This window comes from Astatotilapia calliptera, chromosome 14, assembly GCF_964374335.1.
Source record: "Astatotilapia calliptera chromosome 14, fAstCal68.1, whole genome shotgun sequence".
NCBI lineage: Eukaryota > Metazoa > Chordata > Actinopteri > Cichliformes > Cichlidae > Astatotilapia > Astatotilapia calliptera.
Window position 1 is genome coordinate 40,840,922 of NC_137435.1, and position 24,720 is coordinate 40,865,641.

The window sequence follows — 24,720 nt, forward strand, 5'->3', positions numbered from 1 at the left end:
GCATTCCTCTGGAAGCCAACCCTGCGCTCAGTCTCACAACACACATCTGAACACAACAGTCTTTTTGACATGTGTGGAAGTGGTTCTGGTCCTTGTTATGTAACAGCAGCATTAACAAGTGAAAACGTGCACAAGTGTGACAGCATTTCATAATTAACTGTGTGCAACATTGTTCCCTAAGAGCAGCACAGCTCAGATGGCTTTTTATGACACGTTTAATGCAAAAGTCATGAGCTGCCACACATTTTGTGTCCAAGGAAGCGGGCCAACACTGTCACTTTTTAAAGTGGTTTTCAGCATTAGTTCTTCAGACTTTCTGAAAGTCTTTCAATGTGTTTGGCTGCACTTTCACCCATTTGCAGTCCACGCTGTGTACCTGCCATTTTCAGTGGAATGTGTTTTATTTAGTTTTTCACTTTATTCTAACCTCTGACTCATTCATGCATGAAAAGGAGAGTAACACCTGGGACGAACCAATGTAGTCTACATAAAAAGGCTAAACTGGCAAAAACAAACAAAACAATTTAAAACTATATCTTGGCTGTTTGTTACTCAAGAATAAATCATTTCTTTAGGTGTGTGTGAAGACTGTTACACAGTGCTGTGGAGGAAAAGTACAGATTGTGCTCTGCATGAAACGTTTTCCATCTCTGACAAATGTGTGTTTGCTGGTGTTGCAGGTCCCTGCAGTACGCAGCCGAATTGTGGCAACAGTTTATGTCAATATTTTCCATGAAAAAAATCTGACGAGCAAGCATACCAAAGTCGTCATCGAGCCTCCAACTTTCATCCACATCGTCCGGACTGATAAGCCCATCTACAAACCTGGACAGACTGGTAGGTGGAGTGAGTGTGGAGGTGTTGGAGCTGTTGTGTTGTAGAAGGAGCGATACGCTACTGCAGCGCCGTCTCGTCTGCACTGCTTACCCATTCTGCTGTGCTTGCACATTTTTGGTCTGATATATCTGCATAATGCTGAGCCACCACTTAATAACTTGATAACTTGAGGGTTGTTGTCTGTTCAGTGCACAGAAGAAGAGTGCTTTCCTAGAGAGAGGCTGTTTATATTTAAAGTAGGAAAGGCCTACACGCTGAGTGGGTGAAGAGAAAAGGAGTTTATTTGACCACTTAGTGCCGTCGAGTGCTAGTGCAGGCTGCTAACTCCTGAATAAGTCTGTGTGTCTAAGTGTGTGAATGTGTGTGTGAATGGGTGGATGACTGGATATGTAAAGCGCTTTGGGGTCCTTAGGGACTAGTAAGGCGCTATATAAATACAGGCCATTTACCATTTTTTTTAAGTCTGATTAAGATAAGATGATCTAGTGGAGTTTAACTTTTTTGGGTATTCTGCAACTCCTTATGACAGTAAAACAAGTTTATTTTTTAATAGCATTGCCATAGTGTTTCAGTAAGGACTCACGACGACGTTATGTTTCACGAGTAAAAATCAAAAATGAATTTGACCCATATAACAGTTTATAAACTGGTGTCAGTCTCAACAAAATGAGCTTGTCAGTCAGCTTCTTTAAACAAGTTCAAAGCTATAACCACAAGAATACTGTAACATATATATTTTTACCTAAATCAATCTGTCTCATGCTTTCCATTTGCAGACACAGGTGATCCAATCAGAAGTAACATTACACTTTACCGTGTCACTGTGAAATCGGCTTTCAGTTGGTATTATTTGGCCAGCTAAGCCACGCTCGCCAAATCGCACGTGGAATAAAACATGGATGTAGCTGCAGCGTCAGAAAAATGAACCCGATGCAGAAGAGCCTTAAACCTGCATTCTGTCTGACGGCCACCAGGTGGCAATAAATTTAGTCTGTTTTGGAAATCAAAAGCTACGTTCACAGTGCAGGCGAAAGCGCATCAAATCCGACTTTTTTGACCCTATGCGATCCGTATCCGAATTATTAGGCCAAATGTAAATAACAAAATAACTTTATAACTTAGAGCAAAATTGGGAAACGTAAAGTCCGAAACAGTCAAAATACTGTTGCTCTGGGTCTAAACAGAGCGCGTTGTGCGTGATGTCTGCTTTTGCGCATGCGGCCGCTTTGAGCGTTCACACTAGAGCGCGTTTGCTGTCGCATTTTATTTGTAGTGTGAACGAGCAGACAAAAAAAATCGCATTTGATCAAAAAATCGGAATTGAGCATCAAGACCTGCAGAGTGAACGTAGCCTTAGTCATACCACATTTGGGGGGCGACCGTGGAGCAGGGGGTTGGGAAGCGCGTCTGTAACCGGAAGGTCGCCGGTTCGATCCCCGGGCTCTCTGTCCTGGTCGTTGTGTCCTTGGGAGAGACCGCCTACTGGTGTTGGCCAGACGGGCAGATGGCGCCAGGGCAGCTGTGGCTACAACTGTAGCTGCCTCCACCAGTGTGTGAATGTGAGTGAATGAATAATGGAGTTGTAAAGCGCTTTGGATGCCTTGAAAAGCGCTATATAAATGCAATCCATTATTATTATTATTATTATTATTATTATTATTTCAAAACGGAAGATCATTGGCTGTGTCACAGTCAGACCCGCCTTTCCTCAACACATCCATCTTTCGTAACCAATGGCAGAACCACTCAGCTCAAGCTGAGGTGACGTCATCAGTAGCTAATCCTTAAAGATGTTTTGGTTTTTTTTGGTTTTTAATGTATTGCCTCCAACAATAGGCAAATACATGTTAAGATATATTTTTCTGTGTAAAAAAGGCTAACAGCAACCGTAGACTTCTCCGATACATATTCCAGGTCACTGAAACTCGGGCGGTGTTGATCTGATCAGTTAAGTATCAGACAGGGTTGTTAATGAAGGCAACAACCGGTGTGCTACAGGGACAACAATGAGCCAACTCCAAAAGGCGAAAGGTTTCACAGCTGAAGGTCACTGACGTTTTTCCCTCTTCATCTTTTCTGACTGTTCCACTAGTTTTGAATTTGGCTAGGGTCAGTGTCACTACTGATACCTATGGAACTAGTGTTATTAGTATTCCAGTATTATAATTGTCAGGTCCACCGCAGGTGCCCAGATGAGCTTCAGGTTCAGCCTGAGCACATGTGACAGTTGTAAAAGGGTGTGGGCTAGCTGTGGAGAACATGCTGCCTGTAACATTGTTCTGCATGACTGGAGGCGTATCCATGGAGGGACACACAGACCTCGACAGCATCCTGACTGTCATTAGGAGCCATTCTCAGGCCCTAGACTGGACACAACAATGCCTGGCAGTATGAACTGATACCATGGACTGGCACCTACGTTCACCTGACCGAGATCCAACACCAACACCTCTGGGACATCATGTTTCAGGTGCAACTCACACTGTCCAGGAGCTCAGTCATTCCCTGGTCCGGATGTGGGAGGAGATCCTCCGGGATGTTGTCAGGCATGCAGACAAGCACGTGGGGGTCGCACAAAGTGCTGAGCACCGTTGCTGCATTTCAGTAAAACAAACTCGTCTTCACCATCATTCACTTTGATTTTCAGGGTTTTTCTTTATTCTGCCGTCTGCAGACTGATGATTCTCATTTCCATCAAACGATGGGGCATCCTTTCCTAACACGGTGACCAGTCTGTATCAGTATAGATATCAACATGATTTATTCATTTTCCCCACTGAATCTGACATGTGCCCCTAATTCATTAGAGTATAAAGAGAGACTTGCATACACTTTGCTTTGCTTCTTTTTAGTCCATCTGCTATCACCAGGATCGTTTTCCCTTTGTCTTCTTCTTCCTCTCATTATCCACTTGTGCAATAACTGAAAATACAGTATAGTAATGCATTTTTTTTTCTTTCTTTTAAAGTCAAATTCCGGATCGTCTCCATGGATGCCAATTTCATCCCTGTGGAACGAGTGGTACGTTTCTATCCACTTGTTCTCGTCTGTCAGAATCATGTGCCGCTGTGCCATTTGTGGAGTCATTTCAAGCAGCGAACTTGATAATGTGCTGTGATTTGTAGCAGGCAGTCAGTGAATCTGAAGAGTAAGGTCTATTTTGGTTCAGGAGAGTGGGAGGTGAAAGGAAGGCTGTTTGTTGATTTTGAAGACAGCGTGGGTGTGGAGCGCTGTGTGGAGTAGTGTGATAAACATGCTGTCAGAGTTCATTTGGCGCACACTACATTTGACCCAAACATCTGAATCAATAGCGGCTCAGGGCCTTTTCCGTTTTTGGACGAGAGGCTGAAAACACGACTGCACGCAGTCGACGTGAAATCCGTTCAGATGCATCACATGATGAAAGTAGCTAGCTTGAAGGTGGTAACTCCCACCAGCTGTAGTGAAGACGTGGCATTGTGAGACTTTATCTGCCATTATGCATCTGCTCTTTCCGGCACTCTGGAGATGTAAGAACGAAATAATTGAGGCCAAAATATCACGTGTGCCAAAGGTGTTACAGAGAAACACGGTAATAAATGAGCCGTGGAGGGGGACGTGTGTTGTTTGACTCTTATCGTCCAATTAGGAAATAAGACCTGGCAGTGGTGGTGTTGTTTCAGGGTGTGGCGCCTTCACATCTGTCAGCGGGACACTCAGTGCTATGTGCTTGCTGAGTAATTGGGTTCTGCTGTGTGATCTGAACCGGGACCTACATGCATACTGACTTGAAAGTCATTGCAACAGGAAACCTTACTGATATGTTTCTAATAAATTGTCCTTATTGTGTTAATTCTGTGTGCAGATAAACTAAATGTAAACTCTTCTGTTTTCCTTTCAGTATAAAGAAGTGGCGCTGCAGGTAAGAAACACTCAAATTGGCATCTCTTCTGGGAACTGCTGACATGTCTGTTTGGCTCTTTGAAAAGATTTTGCCATTTGTGCCTTCTGTGAGAGTAACGGCAAAGATGCAGGAAATGAGGCGATGGAGGGAGGGCTGTATGACATGTAATTAAAGTGCAGACTGCTCCCTGCACCCCCCCCCCCCCCCTTTCTTCTCTGGGGTGGTGCTGTTTAAGAAGATATCCAATCTACAATAGTCTGTTGTAGATTGGATATCTGCGCTGCATTGTTGTGAAGACTAAGAAGGACTTTAGCTACCTCTGAATCACAGACCTAATTACACAGGCAACCATCAGGAGGAGGACTATAATAGGTTCTTTTCTCCAAACGAGAGCTCGTTAAGATAAATGTCACTCCAGTCAGTTTGGGCGATGTTTGGATTGCACTGGTCCCTCCTGCAGGAGCTTGTCCTTCTTCCATGCCTGGCTCCAGGAAGCACTCTGGCATGCCCGTCTCAGATGAGGGATCATGTGTGTGTGTGTTGTTTTTTTCTCCCCATGTCACAGGGCTGACCCACAATCCACAAAGAGCACAGATTATCTGGTGGCTGGCTTGGAAACATCTCTGTGTGCCCCAGCAGAGGAGCTGGAGGCTGGAAGCTACGGCCTCGTTTGATTTGACATCCCTAAATAAATTCTCCTCTGTCTTTACTCTGTGTAGGATCCTAGCTCAAATCGCATTGCCCAGTGGCTGGATAAATCTGTTGTTGGCGGCATCCTTGATCTTTCACACCCCATGATTCCTGAGGCTGTACAAGGAAGCTACACCATCACTGCCTTGACAGACAAGGGAGAACAAATATCCCACAGCTTTGACATCAAAGAATACGGTGGGAGGGAAAAAATGAAGCATCTTCTCTTATAGACCGGAAATGATTACGAGCTCAGTCTATGTAAATTCTCAGCTACGGGGAGATCTGACTCTGTTTCCTTTGCTCTAGTTTTGCCAAAGTATGAAGTGAAGGTTCATCTGCCCAGTGTGATTACCGTCCTGGATCAGGAGGCAGCACTGAAGATTTGTGGAAAGTAAATGTCCCAGTTGAACAGAAACTGGTGTTCTTGTCTGTGTTGGTTCAAGGAAATCCACACTGTGAAGAACTGCAGCTGGGCAGCGCTGGTGCTAACAACATTGTCGTTTATTACAAAAGATGGGTCTGGATTTGTGGGAACAACAAACTGCCTGTAGCAATGATGTTTTCCTTATTTTGTCTGTACTTTGATATAATAGTACTTTTTACTAGAGGAATTTGAGTATTTATATAATTCATACTATTAACAGTGGCCAGCTGGGAAAAGGCAAAGCCTCTACAGGAAATGAAAGATCTGAGGCTGGCTAGACTCTGTACCAGTCATGTTTCCGGCAACAACTAACATGATCCGGCCGTTCTCGTTCCAACAAATCTCATCTTTGTATGTTTTCTTAACAGATACACGTATGGGAAACCTGTTATTGGTTCAGTGAAGGCACGGTTCTGCAGAAACGCCATCCGTTTCTTCTGGTTTTCATCTCCCCAAAACAAAGACCTCTGCAAGACCTACGAACTAACTGTGAGTGTTCCAGATGTTAACAGAGACGCTAACTGTACTGCAATCAGTCCTTTTCACTGATTTTACTTTCTTGGTGTTCACTTTCTGTGATCTTCTAGACGGATAAAAGTGGATGTGCTACACAAACTGTGAACATGACGGCGTTTTTCCTCCACAAGAACATCTACAGTGACACATTTGAGGTGACTGCTGAGATGGAAGAGTATGGCACAGGTAGGCAGACTAAAAGCCGACTGTTCATCAAGGTAGCACAGCGAATTCCTGATGACCTGCAATCTGTATGCTAACTATCATCTAGGCGTCATTCTTAAAGGCTACGGGCAGACCAGCTTCACCTGTGACATCAGAACTGTCACCTTCGAGGATGTACCTGAGGCATACAAGCCTGGCATCCCGTTTGAAGGAAAGGTAACCAGACTCATCCTGCTGTCAGGACATTGCACAGCAGGATTCATGAGCTTTTCATCTGATCCTACCGTGAGGTGGACGTGTTTCTCCTGGAGCCCAAAAGATTCTAAGACGACTCTAGAATCTGGACGATGTAACACTGCATTTGTTACAATGTAACTAGATGTATGAAATAGTATTTAGGGATGCTTTGAGTCATGCAGAGGAAGCTAATCAAGGGCAATAACAATCATTATTATGGAGATGTGTGAGTCTTGTTACAACTTCTTACTCTGTCTTGTTCACAGATCAAAGTTGTTGGTCCAGACAACAAGCCTGCTGCCAATGAGCCAGTGTACTTGTTTGTTGGTAGCTCACTAAAACTAGAGCTCACCACAGACGTGAATGGCGTGGCTTTGTTTTCTCTGGGCACGTCTCTTTGGAAGGACAGTGTCCATCTGAAGGTTGGTTGCTGCCGCTGCCTGCACTTAAACATTCATCAGTTATAAGGTCGATAGACTGTGATTGATCACATCAGTCGTACTGATCATACACCCACGCTGGCCTACATTGTCATGAAATTAGTTACTTTTTAATATTTTATTATTTCCAAGTGTCTAACCCAGTGTTTCCAAACCTTTTGGAGCCACGGCACATATTTCACGTTAGAAAAATATCACAAAAAGCATATTGATCATTTTCCCCGCACATCAGGTATAGCGGTATTGGCTCGGTTTGTCCCAGTTACCTTTTTGCTTCTTCTGACCACTACTCATGCTACGGCCTTCATCTGGGTCAGAGGTTTCTCCAGGACCAGGTCTACTTTTTCTTTCAAATATTTGTCTATTGCTATTATGGCTGCGCTGTCTCAGTCACAGCACGACTATTATGTAATTTCTTCTTCATCTTCTATTTTGCTGGCAGTTGGCAACAGATTTAATTAGAGCAGGTAGTTGTAGTCCTGTGGAAGATCATGTAATTGTTCTGCCCATCACGGCGATCACTTGGAGTACTAATCAGATGGAATCAGACAATCTTCCACGGCACACCTGATCATTTCTCACAGCGCACTGGTTGGGAAACACTGGTCTAATGTGAAGAGTAGGAATTTGATATTTGACCTCACTTTGTCAACAGGCGAGTTCAAAAAATACAACGGAGCATGACCATTATGTTTATGGTTTGAGGAGACCCAACTACAGGGCAAGCCACCACCATGTCACAGCGTTTTACTCCAAGAGTAGTAGTTTTCTGAAGCTCATGCAGGCCAGCAGTAAGCTGCCCTGTGACAGTGAAGCGACTGTGCGTGCCCAGTACATCATCCAGGGAGAGGAGCTGGAGAAAGGGCAGGAGGTCCTCGACTTCTTTTATCTGGTACGTGTAAGGGATTGTGACGTGACCCCACCCAGTGTTCATTGAAACACGATTTTGGTGATCTGCATGAGAATTGCTGTTTGTAGCTTCAGTCTAAATGATTTTTCTCTAAAGACTTTTGTGCACACGTTTGAGATGTATTGCAGATATACATAAACACACCCTCATAGTGACGTTTCCGTTCTGTCTTTCTTTGCAGGTGCAGTCCAGAGGTTCAGTAGTGCAGCATGGTCGTATCCCAGTGGCTGTCAAAGTGGGAATTGGTATGAACACGACGAAAGCTAATTTTGAAGTATAAGTCTGTGATTTTAGAGTTAGACGTCCTATGGAAAAAGCCCTTTAAAGTTGCATCAAAGCATGTAGGGGTGAGGTTGGGGTGGTAGAGCAGGTCATCCACTAATTTCAATATTCTACTATTGGCTATCTAGCCCTAATGTCAAAAAACTATTAAAGTCTGCATCAGTGCACTGTGTGAAATATACCTTTACTTATCATAAACAAGGCCATTTTATGTAATGCTATGCATCCACTTTGCAATGTGGAGTACAGTATAGGGCAGGGCTGCCCAATCCCGGTCCTCGAGAGCTACCGTCCTGCAGCTTTTAGATGCATCCTTGTTCCCACACACCCGAATCAAATGAATGGCTTGTTATCAGGCCTTTGCCAAACATGATGGCATGCTGAAGAGGTAATCAAACCATTTGATTCAGCTGTGTTGGAGTAGGGATGCATCTAAAAGCTGCAGGATAGTAGCTCTTGAGGACTGGGATTGGGCAGCCCTGGTATAGGGTGTCCAAAATGGTCCTCAGTAAATAGTGGTATATTTATATATAAGAAACATGGGAGGCAGATGACCTGTGATGACATGCGCACAGCCCTGCTTGCGCATGTAACCCTGTCATCACAATCATCGTGGCTCAAGAGTTGGGAGGTCGTCTTGTAATCGGAAGGTTGCCGGTTCGAGCCCCGGCTCGGACAGTCTCGGTCGCTGTGTCCTTGGGCAAGACACTTCACCCGTTGCCTACTGGTGGTGGTCAGAGGGCCCGGTGGCGCCAGTGTCCGGCAGCCTCGCCTCTGGCAGTGCGCCCCAGGGTGGCTGTGGCTACAATGTAGCTGCCATCACCAGTGTGTGAATGTGTGTGAATGGGTGGATGACTGGATATGTAAAGTGCTTTGGAGTCCTGAGGGACGAGTAAAGCGCTATACAAATACACGCCATTTACCATTTATCTCTCAGTTCTTACGCTCGTCACCTCATTGAGAACACCTCTGGTGAGTTGGGCTAGTTAGCTCTGTTATCTGCTGACTTGAACTTAGCTTAACTGCCCATTGGTGTTGGCCTCTACCACACAGTTGGTGAGTAGGCTACCTGCAGAGCGCTAATTTCCAGTTTTCCTGTGCAGCCTTTTACTTTGCGTTTTGGAATGGACTCCAAACTGAAGCGAGCAAATCAGAAATCTTCTGTTCGCCCCTGTCCTTCCCTGTCCTCAGGGTTGCGGTTTCTCTTTGCACGACAGCAACCAGCACGATGCCTGCCCTGTCTGCCTGGGATCTTCCACGCCATGAGAGTGTTGACGGAGCCCAAAGTCTGTTCCAGGTCCGCACTTGATCCTTTAAAGACGGGTGACATTTATGGAAAAGGTGCTGGGACGGACGGCTGTCACACAGCACGACCATCACTTCTTTGTGTCTGGAGCCCCGGCTTCATCCAAGTCTGAGGACAAGGATTATCCGGTCGGTGTCCCCCACAATTAGCTGGGCTGACCACATGGAATATGTTGATGGGTTAACCGAAGACGAGCTGGAACCATGCAGGAGCGCCAGCATGTCATCATCTCCCCAGGAGCACGATGACATGCTGGACATCAGCCTGGACATCCATGGTTTGCCGGAGGATGAGCAGGAGAGCCCATTGTCGGTCCAATCTGCCGCTGCTGCTGCGTCGGTCGGCAATGGTGCAGAGGAAGCTGGCTTAGCTAACCCACCCCTATGGAGCCATCTCTGGCTGCTTATGTTGATTGCTAAGGGTTTGCCACCTAGTGTGATAGCGACAATTCAGAACACTAGGGCCTCATCTACTAGAGGCTTGTACGCTTACAAATGGCGAGCCTTCGAGCGATGGTGCCAGGACCGCTACACTCTCCCATTTCAGTGCTCTATTGTGGATGTTTTGACATTCCTGCAGGAGCTGCTGGATAAGGGCCTTTCATTTTTGACAATTAAGGTTTATTCAGCAGCTATATCTGCTTGTCATATTGGCTTTGACGGGGTGACACCAGGTGCACATCCCCTCGCCATACGTTTTCTGAAAGGAGTTCGCCAGCTGAGACCTGTGCTTAAGTCCAGTGTCCCTGCTTGGGACTTGACTTTGGTGCTGGAGGCCCTTTGTAGCTCTTCGTTTGAACCTATTGAGTCTGTGGATATGAAATTTCTTTCATATAAGACTGCATTACTTCTCGCTTTGGCTTCGGCAAAGCGAATGGGTGACCTTCATGCACTGTCTGTGCATCCCTGCTACACACAGTTCTCTCCTGATGGCACAAAGTCGTATTATCCCAAGATCATGCCTGCATCTTCTAGCTCAGTGGAGTTTGAGTTGCTGAGCTTTTGCTCCCCTCCTTTTGCACCTGAGGAGCAGAGGAGGATGCATTCTCTTTGTCCAGTGCGTGTGCTACGCACCTACATTGAGCGCACTCAGAATGTGCGTTTATGTGACCAGCTGTTTGTCTGCTTCGCTAATCCAAATAGAGGTAGAGCTCTGTCCAAGCAGAGGCTGTCCCACTGGATTACAGAAGCTATCTCACTGGCGTACAGCAATAAGGGTCTTGCTTGGGGGTGAGAGCTCATTCCACCAGGCGGATGGCAACCTCATGGGCTCTTTTTATGGAGGTGCCTGTAGTTGATATTTGTGCTGCAACTACTTGGACACTTTTGTGCAGTTTTATTGCTTGGACGTTACAGCCCCTTCGGTGGCTCATGCTGTCCTTTCTGCTGGGTCTAGCGCACACTAACGTGGTGGTGGTCCGATGCCAGTTCGGTGGCTGCTCTGCAGGGTGTGTATATTTCTCCCATACTTACGTGTTGTACCGTGTGAATCAACTGTAAGGGACGAACAGTTATATCTATAACTTCTGTTCTCTGAAGGAGAGGAACGAGGTACAACACAAGGTGGCCCCGCTGAGCAGCATGGCTCGGTGAAGAGTGGCTATCGAACTGAGGGATGACTGTGATGACAGCGGCTATATGTGCAGGCGGGGCCATGTGCGTGTCATCACACGTCATCCGCCTTAAAGCCGTGAATAAAGGTTTCTTCAACTGGGACACACAAGGGCATGATATCCCATACTTATGTGTTGTATCTCATTCCTGTCCTTCAGGAAACAGAAGTTATAGACATAACTGTTCGTTCTTGATTATCTAATTATATTTTGCAAGTTTAGCTTCATGCTAATAATGTAGCTTATTTGCTCATTAGTCACGTGACTCAATATTATCTTGTTTATTTTGATAATTGCTGCCATGCTTTCTTTGGTTCTTCCTCAGTCAACAAAGGGGAGATGTCCGTGCCGCTCACTCGGATGTCAGACCTGGCACCATTTGCCCAGGTGGTAGTTTACACTTTGATGCCCAGTGGAGAGGCTGTTGCTGACAGCCATGACTTCCCTGTTCAGCTCTGCCTCAATAACAAGGTAGTACATTACCACATTAGGACCTCAAAGCCACTTGGGAATGTAGTGAAGGATGTGTGCATTTTAGAGAGCTAACATAAGGATAGACAGGCTTAATCTGTTTTCCGCCTCGGTATCTCCCACACAGGTGTCTCTGAAGTTCTCCTCCCTCCAGGAGCTTCCAGCAGAGAGGACCACCCTCAGTCTCAAGGCTCACCCTGGCTCCTTGTGTTCTGTTAGAGCTATTGACCAGAGCGTCCTGCTGCTCCGGACTGAGCAGGAACTTACTGTCAGCTATGTACGACAATCATTCGTCCTACTTTGATCCATATTAAGAACACTACCATTACTATAGTTTGGTTTTGTAACATCTTCTACTTTCTACACCACTCAAAAAAATTAAATGCGTAGAAATAAGAAAATACTGGAAGACCTGTTGGCTCTTAATCAATTAAATATTCAAGGTAAAAGTTCTTGAAGTTTAAAAGTATCTGAACAAACTAACATACATTGAAGTAGAAATATTGTTTTTAATTGCTTGATGAAAATCCTTTGCTTTCACATCCATCGACATCAACCGATGCAGTGTTTTCTCCCTTGAGCTGTTTCTTTGGGCCTTTACTGCCTTCAGTTGCTGCTTGATTGTGGGCCTCTCTGCTGCTGGTTTTGTCTTCAGTGTCTGACTTCACCACTGAAGAGTATCTCATTTCTTTACCTTGACAAGTCTTTGATTGTTTTTGCAGGTATTATCCATTTGCCCTAATCTGATCTGTTTTCTGGCATTTGGCTGAATCTGAGCATAGAGTGCAGCTCTGTACACTTCACAATTCATCCTGCTACATCTATCAGCAGTCACATCATCAGTAAACATGAATGGCCCAGTTCCTCATGGCCTCCACCATGTTTGACAGATGATATGGTATGCTCCAGATCCTTATTTGTTCTCCTTTGGACTTTTCTCTTCTGGTCATTCTGCTACAGGTTTGTTGGTTTCGTCAGTCAAAATACCTGTTTAGGGTCTCGTACATGTCTTCTAGTCAAGTCCAATCTGGCCTTCTTGTTGAGTGTAACTAGTGGTTTGCATCTTGTTGTATACCCTGTATTTCCATTCATGAAAGCGTCTACTGATTATGTACTTTGACAATCGACGGTCTACCGCCTCAGGATTTCTGTCGATACTGCTAGATGGTGTAAAAGGTTTTTCTTAACCAAGGGAACAAATCTGATCATCAGCTTCGGTTGTCTTCCATGGTCTTTTGGTGGTGTTGACCTAGCTTTTATTTATTTATTAATTATGTGTGTATATATATATATATATCTCTATATATATCTATCTCTATATCTATATCTATCTCTATATATCTCTATATATCTCTATATCTCTCTCTCTCTCTCTCTCTATATATATATATATATATATATATATATATATATATATATATATATATATATATATATATATATATATATATATATATATATATATATATATATATATATATATATATATATATATATATATATATATATATATATATATATATATATATATATATATATATATATATAGAGATATATATATCTCTCTCTCTATATATATATATATATATATATATATATATATATATATATATATATATAGAGATATATATATATAGAGATATATATATATATATATATATATATGTATATATATAGAGATATATATATAGAGATATATATATATATATAGAGATATATATATATCTCTCTCTCTCTATATATATATATATATATATATATATATATATATATATATATATATATATATATATATATATATATATATATATATTAGAGAGAGAGAGATAGATATAGATAGATAGGGCTGAACGATTATGGAAAATAATCTAATTGCGATTTTTTGCCCCAATATTGCGATTGCGATGCGATATGCGATTATTTTTTAAGGTCTTTGTCTTCTGTATTGTCTAACAAAGACAAGCATTACATCATATAGTATGGCCAATACTATATTACATTAATTTTAAACTGTTCTTTCCTGGAAGACAGACCTCTGTTATGATGACATGAGGTGATGCATGAATTGATGACTGACATTTTTATTTAACTTCTTCAATCACAACAGTATATTTGAACATACACAATAGTTTATTTTTAGCTTACAAACATCTGAGCATAAAGTGCTGACAAGGAACCCTGGTGTAAACATTAAAATGAAAGTCAGTACAATGTGCAGATTACAGAAATATACATAAACAAAATCAGTGGCTTTACCACACTCAGTTTTTCGACATCTGTGAACTACTAGACAGTCATTCAATTAAAAAATAATATTAAATAAATAAAACTAATAAATAAAAAATACACACATCTTACTGATCTCTGCAGTCAGTAACATTACACATAAAGTGCAAACATAATAGCAATTGTATAAACACACACACAAACACGCCTTTAAAGTTTAAAGGGGTGAAATTGGACGGTCTAGTTCTGATTAGCGTCACCGCTGTCTCGGTGGAGTTTAATAAACTCGGCCGTCTGCTTCTTGCTATCTAAAATATAACCAGACACTGGCGTAAATTCTCGACTGTCTCATACTTCTGTTTAATAAGTTTTCTGTTTGACGTTTAGTCAGCTGTGTGAAAACCAAGGAGGAACCCACCCGGGGGATTAATAAAGTTTTATTTTATTTAATCTAATAACTTTAATCTCAGCCAAACCGATTTACTCACGAACAAACAAAACACTGAAAAAAGCCCAACAATAACATTTTTAGGTTGTCTAAGTGACTTATATATTACGTTTAACCCGAGCAGCGAAACTCCGCGGTGATCTGAAAATGATGTGCCGGGAGTTGTGCCGTTCTCGGCCGCATCAGTAACCCTCGAGCTCCCGGCTAGCTGTCGAGCTGGTGGGTAGCAGACGCCTCTGAAAACGTCGAAGCACTTTTGCAAATATGGGATATCTTGATAAACCGAGCAGATATTTGATGTTTACACAGCTACTTTCTCGCCTGAAAATATGTTAAAAGTTTATTTTGTGACCCAGAAAGATTAGTATGAGTAATTTTAAAACTTAGTAGCGGCCGCCATTGCTGGAAACTGGAGTTTGGCTGGGCCGCGCTATGAATTCTGGGATATGGTAGTAATTTGGACAGCCTTCGGCGCGTCGCTGTGACGTAATCGGTCTACAAATGCGGCCTCAGGAGGATGCAGCCCATGAATTGTATAATATAATCGCAGTATAATCGCAGCCTTTGCGGTTAGAAAATTGCACTTGATCATGTCGCGATATTATCGCAAATGCGATATATCGTTCAGCCCTAATAGATAGAGATAGAGATATAGTCCTTCATTGTTAAGAATGCACCAAATTGGTCATTTGGCCACTGCTGAAGTTTTTATATCTGATAGGTTTATTTTGTTTTTTCAGTGAAATGATGGCTTCTTTTATTTGTACAGACATCTATTTGGACCTGGATTTTGGGACTTCCTGTGTGAAAGTTGAACATTTGGAAACGACTCTTTATTTTAGTAATTAGCAAACAGGCCTTGCCTATAAATTGTATAGTCACCTTTGAGTCTTGGCGGATGGATTCACAATCATACCAAAAATCATAGTTAAAAATTAAAATCATCTTGAGGGCTGTGGATGATGCAGTTTCCCTGATTCCATCTCTGTCTGCTCTGGCTCCTGGGGGGCTGTGGCCATCACCTCCAAAACCATCTTTTTTTTAGTCTGTAGTGTTATTTCTCCAGTGCATCTGTTGTCACCTTCATTTGCATCAAAGCAAATATATATTTTATAATATGCCTCATTCACCCATTCAAACCCACTAATACAAGCACTTTTTTCCTACACCTGAGTGCTCCTAGAGAGTAGACAATCTATGTAAGTGGTTTGCTGCTAATGGATGATAAGAGAAAAAGATCACCGCTATCACCCCACCAGGCTCATGTACAGATGTGTTTTCATGCAGGTATATAGTCAGCTGCCTGTGGAGAAGCTGTCTGGGTACTCCTATGATGTTGAGGACTCAGAGCCATATCCCTGCTACCCCTTGCCAGTGCCAGATATGGTAATAGATGCAGATTTGGAGACAGCAGCACCGCCAACAGCACCACCAGCACCGGCCATTGTGAGCGACAATCTGGGAGCACGGCGAGAAACGCGCTCGATCTACTATGGACCAGGCAGTCAGAAGAATGACGTCTACAGCATCTTTAAAGTAAAACATTTGTTCATCTAATCTGATGTCTGACTGAAACTACACAGTAATGTCTCCTATTAGCTGCAGAAGACATGATTCAAGATTCAAAGCGTTTGTTGTGATGTGTACAAAGAAAAGTCAAGTCAAGTCAACTTTATTTGTCAATTCTGCCACATGTACAGGACATACAGAGAATAGAAATTTCGTTACTCTCAATCCCTAGTGATTTAAAAAAATGCAAATAAAATAATTAAAAAGTAAAAATTTAAATAAATACAATACAATTTTACGTATAACAAAAAAAAAGCTATGCAATATACAATATTCAAGTAAGGAGGCATAGTAGTGCAAATAGTGCAAATAGTCTCATTCAGGGATCCAGGGAGGGGGGCAGGAGTTCAGTGAGACTGTGGAGGGGAGAGGGGGGCAGAATCGGGAGGGAGTTTAGCTTCCTGACAGCCTGATGGATGAAGCTGTCCTTCAGTCTGCTGGTCCTGGCCTGGAGACTCCGCAGTCTCCTCCCTGACGGCAGCAGCTTGAAGAAGCTTTGCATTGGGTGCGTGGGATCAGCCGCTATGCAAAGGGCTTTTTTAGTGAGACGGGTGCTGTAAATGTCCTGGAGGGAGGGGAGAGAGACACCAATGATCCTCTCTGCAGCTCTCACTATGCGTTGGAGGGTTCTATGACAGGACGCATTGCAGGCTCCAAACCACACAGTGATGCAGCTCGACAGGATGCTCTCGATGGTGCCTCTGTAGAAAGTGTACATGATGGGGGCTGGAGCTCCTGCTCTTCTTAGTTTGCGGAGAAAGAAGAGACGCTGCTGTGATTTCTTGGCCAGTGCTGTGGTGTTGTACGTCCAGGAGAGATCCTCTGTGATGTGCACACCCAAGAACTTGGTGCTGCTCACTCTCTCCACAGACGCTCCGTCAATGGTCAGAGGAGCATGTTGGGTGTGCATTCTCCTGAAGTCCACAACAATCTCCTTCGTCTTCTCCACATTCAGAGAGAGATTGTTGTCAGCACACCACGTGGCCAGGCGTCTCACCTCACTTCTGTAGTCGGTCTCATCCCTGTTGCTAATGAGACCCACCACCGTTGTGTCGTCCGCAAACTTGATGAAGAGGTTGGAGCTGTGTGATGGAGTGCAGTCATGGGTCAGCAGAGTGAAGAGGAGGGGGCTCAGCACACATCCCTGCGGGGCCCCCGTGTTTAAAATGATGGTGCTGGATGTATTACTGCCAACCCGTACTGCTTGAGGTCTTCCGGTGAGGAAATCCAACAGCCAGTTGCACAGTGAGGTGTTGAGCCCCAGCTGGACCAGTTTTTGAGTGAGCTGTTGGTGGATTATGGTGTTGAATGCTGAACTGAAATCTATGAACAGCATTCGAACATATGAATCTTTTTTTGTCCAGGTGTGTGAGTGCTGAGTGGAGTGCAGTGGAGATGGCATCATCGGTTGAGCGGTTGGGTCGATACGCAAACTGGAAGGGATCCAGGGAGGGGGGCAGGACAGTCTTGATGTGTTGCATGACTAGTCGTTCGAAGCACTTCATCAGGATGGGAGTAAGTGCAACAGGACGGTAGTCATTAAAGCAGGAGGGAGATGACTTTTTTGGAACCGGAATGATTGTGGTGGCTTTAAAACATGTGGGGACGACAGCCTGGATGAGTGATATGTTGAAGATGCCTGTGAAGACATCAGTGAGTTCCACTGCACAGTCTCTCAGTACACGACCAGGAATGTTGTCAGGACCCGGAGCTTTTCGTGCATTGATCCTGCTGAGGGATCTCCTCACGCTGTCCGGGGACAGAGTCATCACCTGGTCACCAGGAGGGGGTGGGGTCTTCTGTGCAGTGGTGCTGTTTTGGACTTCAAAGCGAGCAAAGAAAGTGTTCAGCTCGTTCAGCAGGGGGATAGTGCTATCACAGGTCTGTGGTGGGGGCTTGTAATCTGTGATGGTCTGAATGCCCCGCCACAGGCTCCGTGAGTCTCTGCTGTCTTTGAAGTGATGAGATATTTTCCTGGAGTACTGTCTCTTAGCCTCTCTGATGCCACGGGAAAGGTTGGCCCTAGCTGTCCTCAGGCTTGCCTCGTCTCCATCTCTGAAGGCAACATTCCGAGCTTTCAGCAGCCTGTAGACCTCTCCTGTCATCCATGGTTTTTGATTGGCCCGGACAGTTATGGTTTTCGTGACTGTTACATCCTCAATACACTTGTTGATGTAGGCAGTAACAGTCTCTGCATTTCTCTGTACGATGAAATTCTTTCTCTGCTGTCCACACATGGATGCCGGATAATATGTACAAATAGAACTAGAACAGATAAATACAAATAGTATGAATAAATAAATGGAGACAAAAAATTGAAGTATTAAATAGATTTGTGTGCAAAAGAACTATGAGCTTAATATGCTGGTTTGATATGTGAGATGTGCAAAAAGGATTATTACTGTTAGAATAGGTCAGCGGTTCAGGAGTCTGATAGCAGTGGGGAAGAAGGAGTTGTTGAGTCGAGATGTTCTGGATTTCACACTTCTGAACCTCCGCCCTGAGGGCAGAAGTGTAACCGGTCCGTGTTGGAAGTGTGTGGGGTCTTTGAGGATGGAGGCAGCTCTCCTCTGGACTCTGTGATGGTAGATGCTCTGCAGAGAGGGCAGCAGGGTCCTGGTGATCTTTGCAGTTATTATCACTCTCTGCAGGCGTTTGCGGTCCATAGCAGTAGTGTTGCCGTGTCCAGGTGAGGTCCTCACTGATGTAGACGCCCAGGTATCTAAAGCTGCTCGCCCTCTCCACACCAATCGCTGCAGTATCGTCCGCAAACTTCAGTATGGTGTTATCCCTATTGGAGACGTACAGGGTGTAGAGGATGGGACTGAGGACACAACCCTGTGGAACGCCAGTGTTTGTAATAATGCTGGTCCTGTTGCCGATCCTGACCGACTCGGGCCGAGTGTTGCCAGCTTGTGAGTGAGTTTGTGTGGGATGACCGTATTGAAGGCGGAGCTGTAATCAACAAAAAGTACCCTGATGTATGAGTCTTTGTTTTCCAGATGGGAGAGGGAACAGTGAAGAGCGGCAGTGATGGGGTCTGACGTGGAGATCCAGAGTGTCTGGGATGTTACACCACTCCCTTAAAGCACTTTGTAATGATTGGAGTGAGTGCAACTGGTCTATGGGGAGGCGTTGGGTGAAGGTCTGTGAGGTCTGGAGAGGTCTCGAAGTGGGTGTAAAGTCCATTGAGGTCATTCCGTAGACCGCCTGCAGAGCTGATGGTGTTGATGGCGGCCCTCGCCACATCCGCCTGGGGTCAGCAGAAGAGTAGAAGCCATCCAGCTTCTCTCTGTACTGCCTCTTAGCCGCTGTAATGGCTTTCTTCAGTCCCTACTTCGCAGCTTTGTACTCCGTCTCATTCCCTGATCTAAATGCGAGAGACTGAGTACGCATGTGTCGTACCTGACTGTTGATCCAGGGCTTCTGTTTGGGGGGGACTTCCTGACGTGTGTGGTGGGCACAATATTGTCAACACAGGCGCTGACGCACCCAGTCACATATTCAGCATAGTCCTGTATGTTGACAGAGCAGTTCTCCTTGGTGGCTGCAGTTTGAAACACATCCCAGTCTGTTTGAGCAAACAGTCCTGTAGGATGCTCTCAGTCTCTGGGGTCAACAGTTTAACAGGTTTGATGACAGGGTTCTTTGTTTCAGCTTCTGCCTGTAAGCTGGGTACATGAACAAAGAGATGTGGTCAGACTGTCCAAAGTGGGGGCGTGGTGCAGCCCTATATGCACCACATATGTTACTGTAAACATGATCCAGGGTGTTCTTGTCAAGGGTAGGAATGGCCACGTGTTGGTGGTATTTTGGGAGTACAGTCCGTAAGTTGCACTTATTAAAGTCACCGGTGACGATAAAAACAGCATCTAAATGAGTTGTCTCTAATGCGCTGATGACGTCATGGAGTTGGCCGAGCGCTGCCGTGGAGTCAGCTTGCAGCTGGATGTGAACAGTGGCCAAAAACACAGCTGAGAGCTCCCGCTGCAGATAGTAAGGGTGACCTTTTAGGATTAAAAACTCCAGTGAACACATGGAATCCCCCCCTCAAGTCCGGTGGAAGGTTAAAGTCCGGACGATTGTGTGAGTTACCGATGTCCAGTAGTGCCTGTCTCGGATATGTTAACAGCAGGGCTGGACTGGGACAAAAAATCGGCCCGGGCATTTTGACTAGAGACCGCCCCACCAAAAATGTGATGTCGTTCAGGGGGAAACCGCAAAGGATACTGGGAACTTGTGGCAAGAGGTACTAGCGCATGCAGGCTTTCAATTGAACTCAGTTACACAGCGATAAAAAGAAACACAAAAAATGGCAAGAAGCTGTTGTATTATTAACTGCAATAGCCGGTGTTGTGCCAAAAAGTGATTGCTGGTATTTAAATTGCTATGAGTAACTTGTTGGGCTATAATATGTGAAACATATGTCAAATGCATCCCTCATGGATGACATAAAGTCATCTCTCCATCTCTCTCTGCTGCTCTTCTGTCTCCTCTGTCACAGACTTCTCCACTTTTGATGATAAATCTGCCTTTTTGAGATTTTGAGGAGTTTGAGAAACTAACCTTAAGCATAAAATAAGTGGGTCTCTCCTCCTCTTGCCTCCCCTTTCCCTTATCCACCTGCTGGCCTCCACCACTTGCTGATGTTGCAAACAATTCAGTTATTTTTACACATTTGGCAGCGTCTGCCTGAAGGGCTTGTTTCTTTTTGGCCCTAATTTTTTCTGCACCTCCTTTCTTTTTTTTGTTCTCCATTTTCTTTAGTTCGTCTATAAGATTGCTAAACAAGGGGGAGGGTGCATCCGACCTGCTCGGCTGTAATTGGTCCAGCCCAGAGTCGATCATGACCAATTGGCCAATCCAACACCTTTCATTATTTACACACTTCCAAAAAAAAAATTGATCGGCCCATAAAAACAAAAAATCGCCAGCGGCCCACCGGGCAAATGCCCGGTGGGCCGCTGGCCAGTCCAGCTATGGTTAAGAGTGCACAGCACTTATCCAGTGCAAAAAGAACAAAAAACAAACAAGTTGGCATCTGAGAGTGGAGCAAGCAAACACGTCTGCCTGGAGGGGCGCCAGGATGTTTGCACCGGAAGTAATGTCATATCTATCTATATGTCTATCTAGATATTCATATGATCTATATCTAGATATCTTTTTTTTCTCTGCAGGTCTTTCACACTCTTCGAACCAAAGTTTGGTATCATTTAGCTGTACCGCATCCTTCTTTCCAACTGTACAGTTTTGGTTCTTTGGGGTTGTTTTTTTTGTCAATTTGCCACTCTTCTTCCTTCTTTACCTGTTTCGGTTTCTCTCCATCTATCTCCAAATCCTCTTTTGTGTCTTTGTCCTTGTATTTAAAAATAAATAAACAAATAGCATAGTTGTTATGCCAATGTTGTTTTATTTTGTTTACTACTTATGACAGCAAAAAACAAGAAACAATCTATGGTTTTACTATGACTTGTTTTTCTCTTTCTCCACTTCTAGGAAATTGGACTCAAAATTATGACGAACTCTGATGTGAAGAAACCTTACAACTGCGACGAACTGAGCTTCTATTTCAGTGTAGAAGATAGTAGGTCACTGCTATTCTCTGTTGACTCCAATGCCCATTGATACAACCTTAGGAAGAACTGTTGTTTTTACAACTTGTGTAACTGTAAGATTTATTTACACTTGCAAAAATAGTAAGTGAATCTCTTCTTTTCAAAGTCAAAGTCAAAGTCAACTTTATTGTCAATTCTGCCACATGTACAGGACATACAGAGAATAGAAACTTCGTTACTCTCAATCCCTAGATAAAATAGAAAATGAACATTTAAATGGAATCGCCACCATTTCTGGCTTGCTTTCTTTAATGGGTTCTGTTCTTTGTCCGAGTATGACAAATGCAGTCTGACTAATCAAACTCAATCAGTTATACTGTTCATGTCTTCAAAGCTCCTTACTTTACTAACATGGTCTATGGTCTGAGATCCCTAATATAGCAGTTTCCTAGATAGAATGAGATGGCTAGATATGAAGCTAGGAGTTACAGGCAGTACAGCCACAGCAGTTTTATGTCTGTAAGTATGTTTTGTGGAATGCATCAGCAAAAAATTGGCAAACATGTTAGCAATACCAGTAACTTTAAACATTTGGCTTCCTTCATAAGCCATTGCTTATAAAGGAAGCAATGGCTTATGAAGGGGTGGCTGTAGCTCAGGTGGCAGAGCAGGTCAGCCACTAACCAGAAGGTCGGTGGTTCGATCCCAGGCTGCCTCCTGACTGCATGCCAGATATCCTTGGCCAAGATGCTAACCCCATGTTTGCCTACTGGTGGTGGTCAGAGGGCCCGGTGGCGCCAGTGTCCGGCAGCCTCGCCTCTGTCAGTGCGCCCCAGGGCAGCTGTGGCTACAATGTAGCTGCCATCACCAGTGTGTGAATGTGTGTGTGAATGGGTGGATGACTGAATGTAGTGTAAAGCGCTTTGGGGTCCTTAGGGACTAAGTAAAGCGCTATACAAATGCAGGCCATTTACCATTGCTACAAGGCTAACATTAGCATTTAAACTATTACTATTCCTGTCAGCTAAATAAGGAAAAAAAAATAGACTAACTGACTAGTGTAAAACTAAAAAACACTCAGGTAATCAGTTAGATTTGAGAAATGTTTAATGGAAAATGTCAAAAAATAATAACAAAGGCATTTAAAAATCATTTATCAAATTCTTACCATAGATTAACAGATTTAATCTATGGTGCATCTCGACAACAATGTGTCATCTAAAGGCAGATGGCTACACAACATTTAGGACACAGTAATTTACCGGCGTGGGCATCAATTTAAATTGTAACAATCAGGTTAAATGATTAATAAGTCTGGTATCACCTAGTGACAGCAGTGAGAATTAGTTGGCTATTTGTGCACAGCCCTATTTTACACTCATAGTCACTCATATCACACCGGATGCGTAAAATCCATGAAAATATATCCTGAAATTTTTTTTCTGGACTCGGATATCCTTAATACAGCCGTTCAAACCCACCACATAATTTCACTGGATGAATTTGTGGTATTTATTTTTTTCAAACTGAATTATTTTTTTCTAAGTTTTCACATGCGAATAAACAGATCTGACCAATCAGACCACTGCATTTGGCAAAAAGTTACCTCAGACGTATAGCTACATGTTGCTCCGGCTCCCTCGCCTCGATTTCTCTGCCTCCACATATGTGGTCTCAACTCTGCCAAAAAAGGGTTCAAACTGACACTGATATCCTGAAAAATGTGCAAAAGTGGTTGTGATACAACTTAGACTCCTGTATCCAACCATGAAATTGTCCTTGTTGCTGTCTTCTCTTGAGAATTGGATGAACTCAGAATCCTGTTTACTTACTGTTTACTCTTTTCCCTCTCTAAGGGTGGGTAGCTTGTCTAGTTTCAGTAACGAGGTTATCAGTTATCCATCCATCAATTCATCTTCTTCCCCTTATACGGGGCTGGGTCAAGGGGATGGCAGCCTAAGCAGAGAAGCCTAGACCTCTCTCTCCCCCGCCTCCTTTCAGCTTGTCCCCTCGGCAAGCTGGAGGAGGCTGGTGTTCCCAGGCCAGCCAAGAAGTATAATCCGTCCGGCATGTCCTGGGTCTGCCTCCTTCTGATGGGACATGCCCGGAACACCTCGCCCAGGAGGTGCCCAGGAGGCATCCTTGTCAGATGCCCAAACCACCTCAACTGGCTTCTTTCAGTATGGAGGAGCAGCAGCTGTACTGTGAGCTCCTCCCAGATGGACAAACTCCTCACGGTATCCTTCTGCATCACTACACAGCATCATCTGTCAATCTCCCGCTCTCTTCTTCCATCAGTTGTGAACAAGACCCCGAGATACTTGAACTTCTCCACCTGGGGCAGGAACTTATCCCTGACCCAGAGTGGGCACTCCACCCTTTTCCGGGTGAGGACCATGACTTCAGATTTGGAGGTGCTGATTCTCATTCCCACCACTTCACATTTGGTTGCGAACTGTTCCAGTGCGAGCTGGAGGCCATCACCCGATGAAGCCAACAGAACCACATCATCTGCAAAAAGCAAAGATGAGATTCTGAGACCACCTAAGTGAAAGCCTTCCACCACTTGGCTACACTTAGAGATTCTGTCTATAAAATTTATGAACAGAATCTGTGACAAAGGGCAGCCCTGGTGGAGCCCATCACGCACCAGAAACAAGTCTGACTTATTGCTGGCTATGCGGACAAAGCTCCTGCAACGGTTGTATAAGGATTGAATGACCCGTAGCAATGGGCCAGACACCCCATAGTCCCGGAGCAGCTCCCACAGGACACTCCGAGGGACACGGTCGAATGCCTTTTCCAAGTCCACAAATTGCATGTAGACTGGTTGGGCAAACTCCCATTCAAGTATTGTCGAGTGGGTAAAGAGCTGGTCCAGTGTTCCACCACCAGGACGAAAACCGCATATTTCTTCCTGTGTCCGAGATTTGACTAACGAATGGACTCTCCTTTCCAGCACCCTGGCATAGACTTTTCCAGGGAGGCTGAGGAGTGTGATTCCCTTGTAGTTGGAACACATCCATCCTCCTTGAAGATGAGAACCACCATTGCCATTCCAGAGGTAGGCCCCTGATCTCCACGCAACATTATAGAGACATGTCGAACAAGACAGTCCTAAAACGTCCAGAGCCTTCAGGAACTCA

General features: G+C 44.2%; 1 protein-coding gene across 1 annotated transcript in view; it reads left to right on the top strand.

The window, feature by feature from the left end:
- LOC113035865 (alpha-2-macroglobulin) overlaps window positions 1–24,720 on the top strand; it is a 66,154-nt gene that overhangs the window by 3,395 nt on the left and 38,039 nt on the right. Inside the window, exons 3-17 of the mRNA XM_026191669.2 lie at window positions 681–837; window positions 3,806–3,858; window positions 4,718–4,738; window positions 5,440–5,608; window positions 5,720–5,804; window positions 6,206–6,326; window positions 6,425–6,539; window positions 6,625–6,734; window positions 7,022–7,177; window positions 7,851–8,087; window positions 8,287–8,350; window positions 11,631–11,776; window positions 11,904–12,053; window positions 15,738–15,986; window positions 21,516–21,603. Coding sequence (XP_026047454.2) covers window positions 681–837; window positions 3,806–3,858; window positions 4,718–4,738; window positions 5,440–5,608; window positions 5,720–5,804; window positions 6,206–6,326; window positions 6,425–6,539; window positions 6,625–6,734; window positions 7,022–7,177; window positions 7,851–8,087; window positions 8,287–8,350; window positions 11,631–11,776; window positions 11,904–12,053; window positions 15,738–15,986; window positions 21,516–21,603 — 1,921 coding nt within the window. The remainder of the gene's footprint in view (window positions 1–680; window positions 838–3,805; window positions 3,859–4,717; window positions 4,739–5,439; window positions 5,609–5,719; window positions 5,805–6,205; window positions 6,327–6,424; window positions 6,540–6,624; window positions 6,735–7,021; window positions 7,178–7,850; window positions 8,088–8,286; window positions 8,351–11,630; window positions 11,777–11,903; window positions 12,054–15,737; window positions 15,987–21,515; window positions 21,604–24,720) is intronic.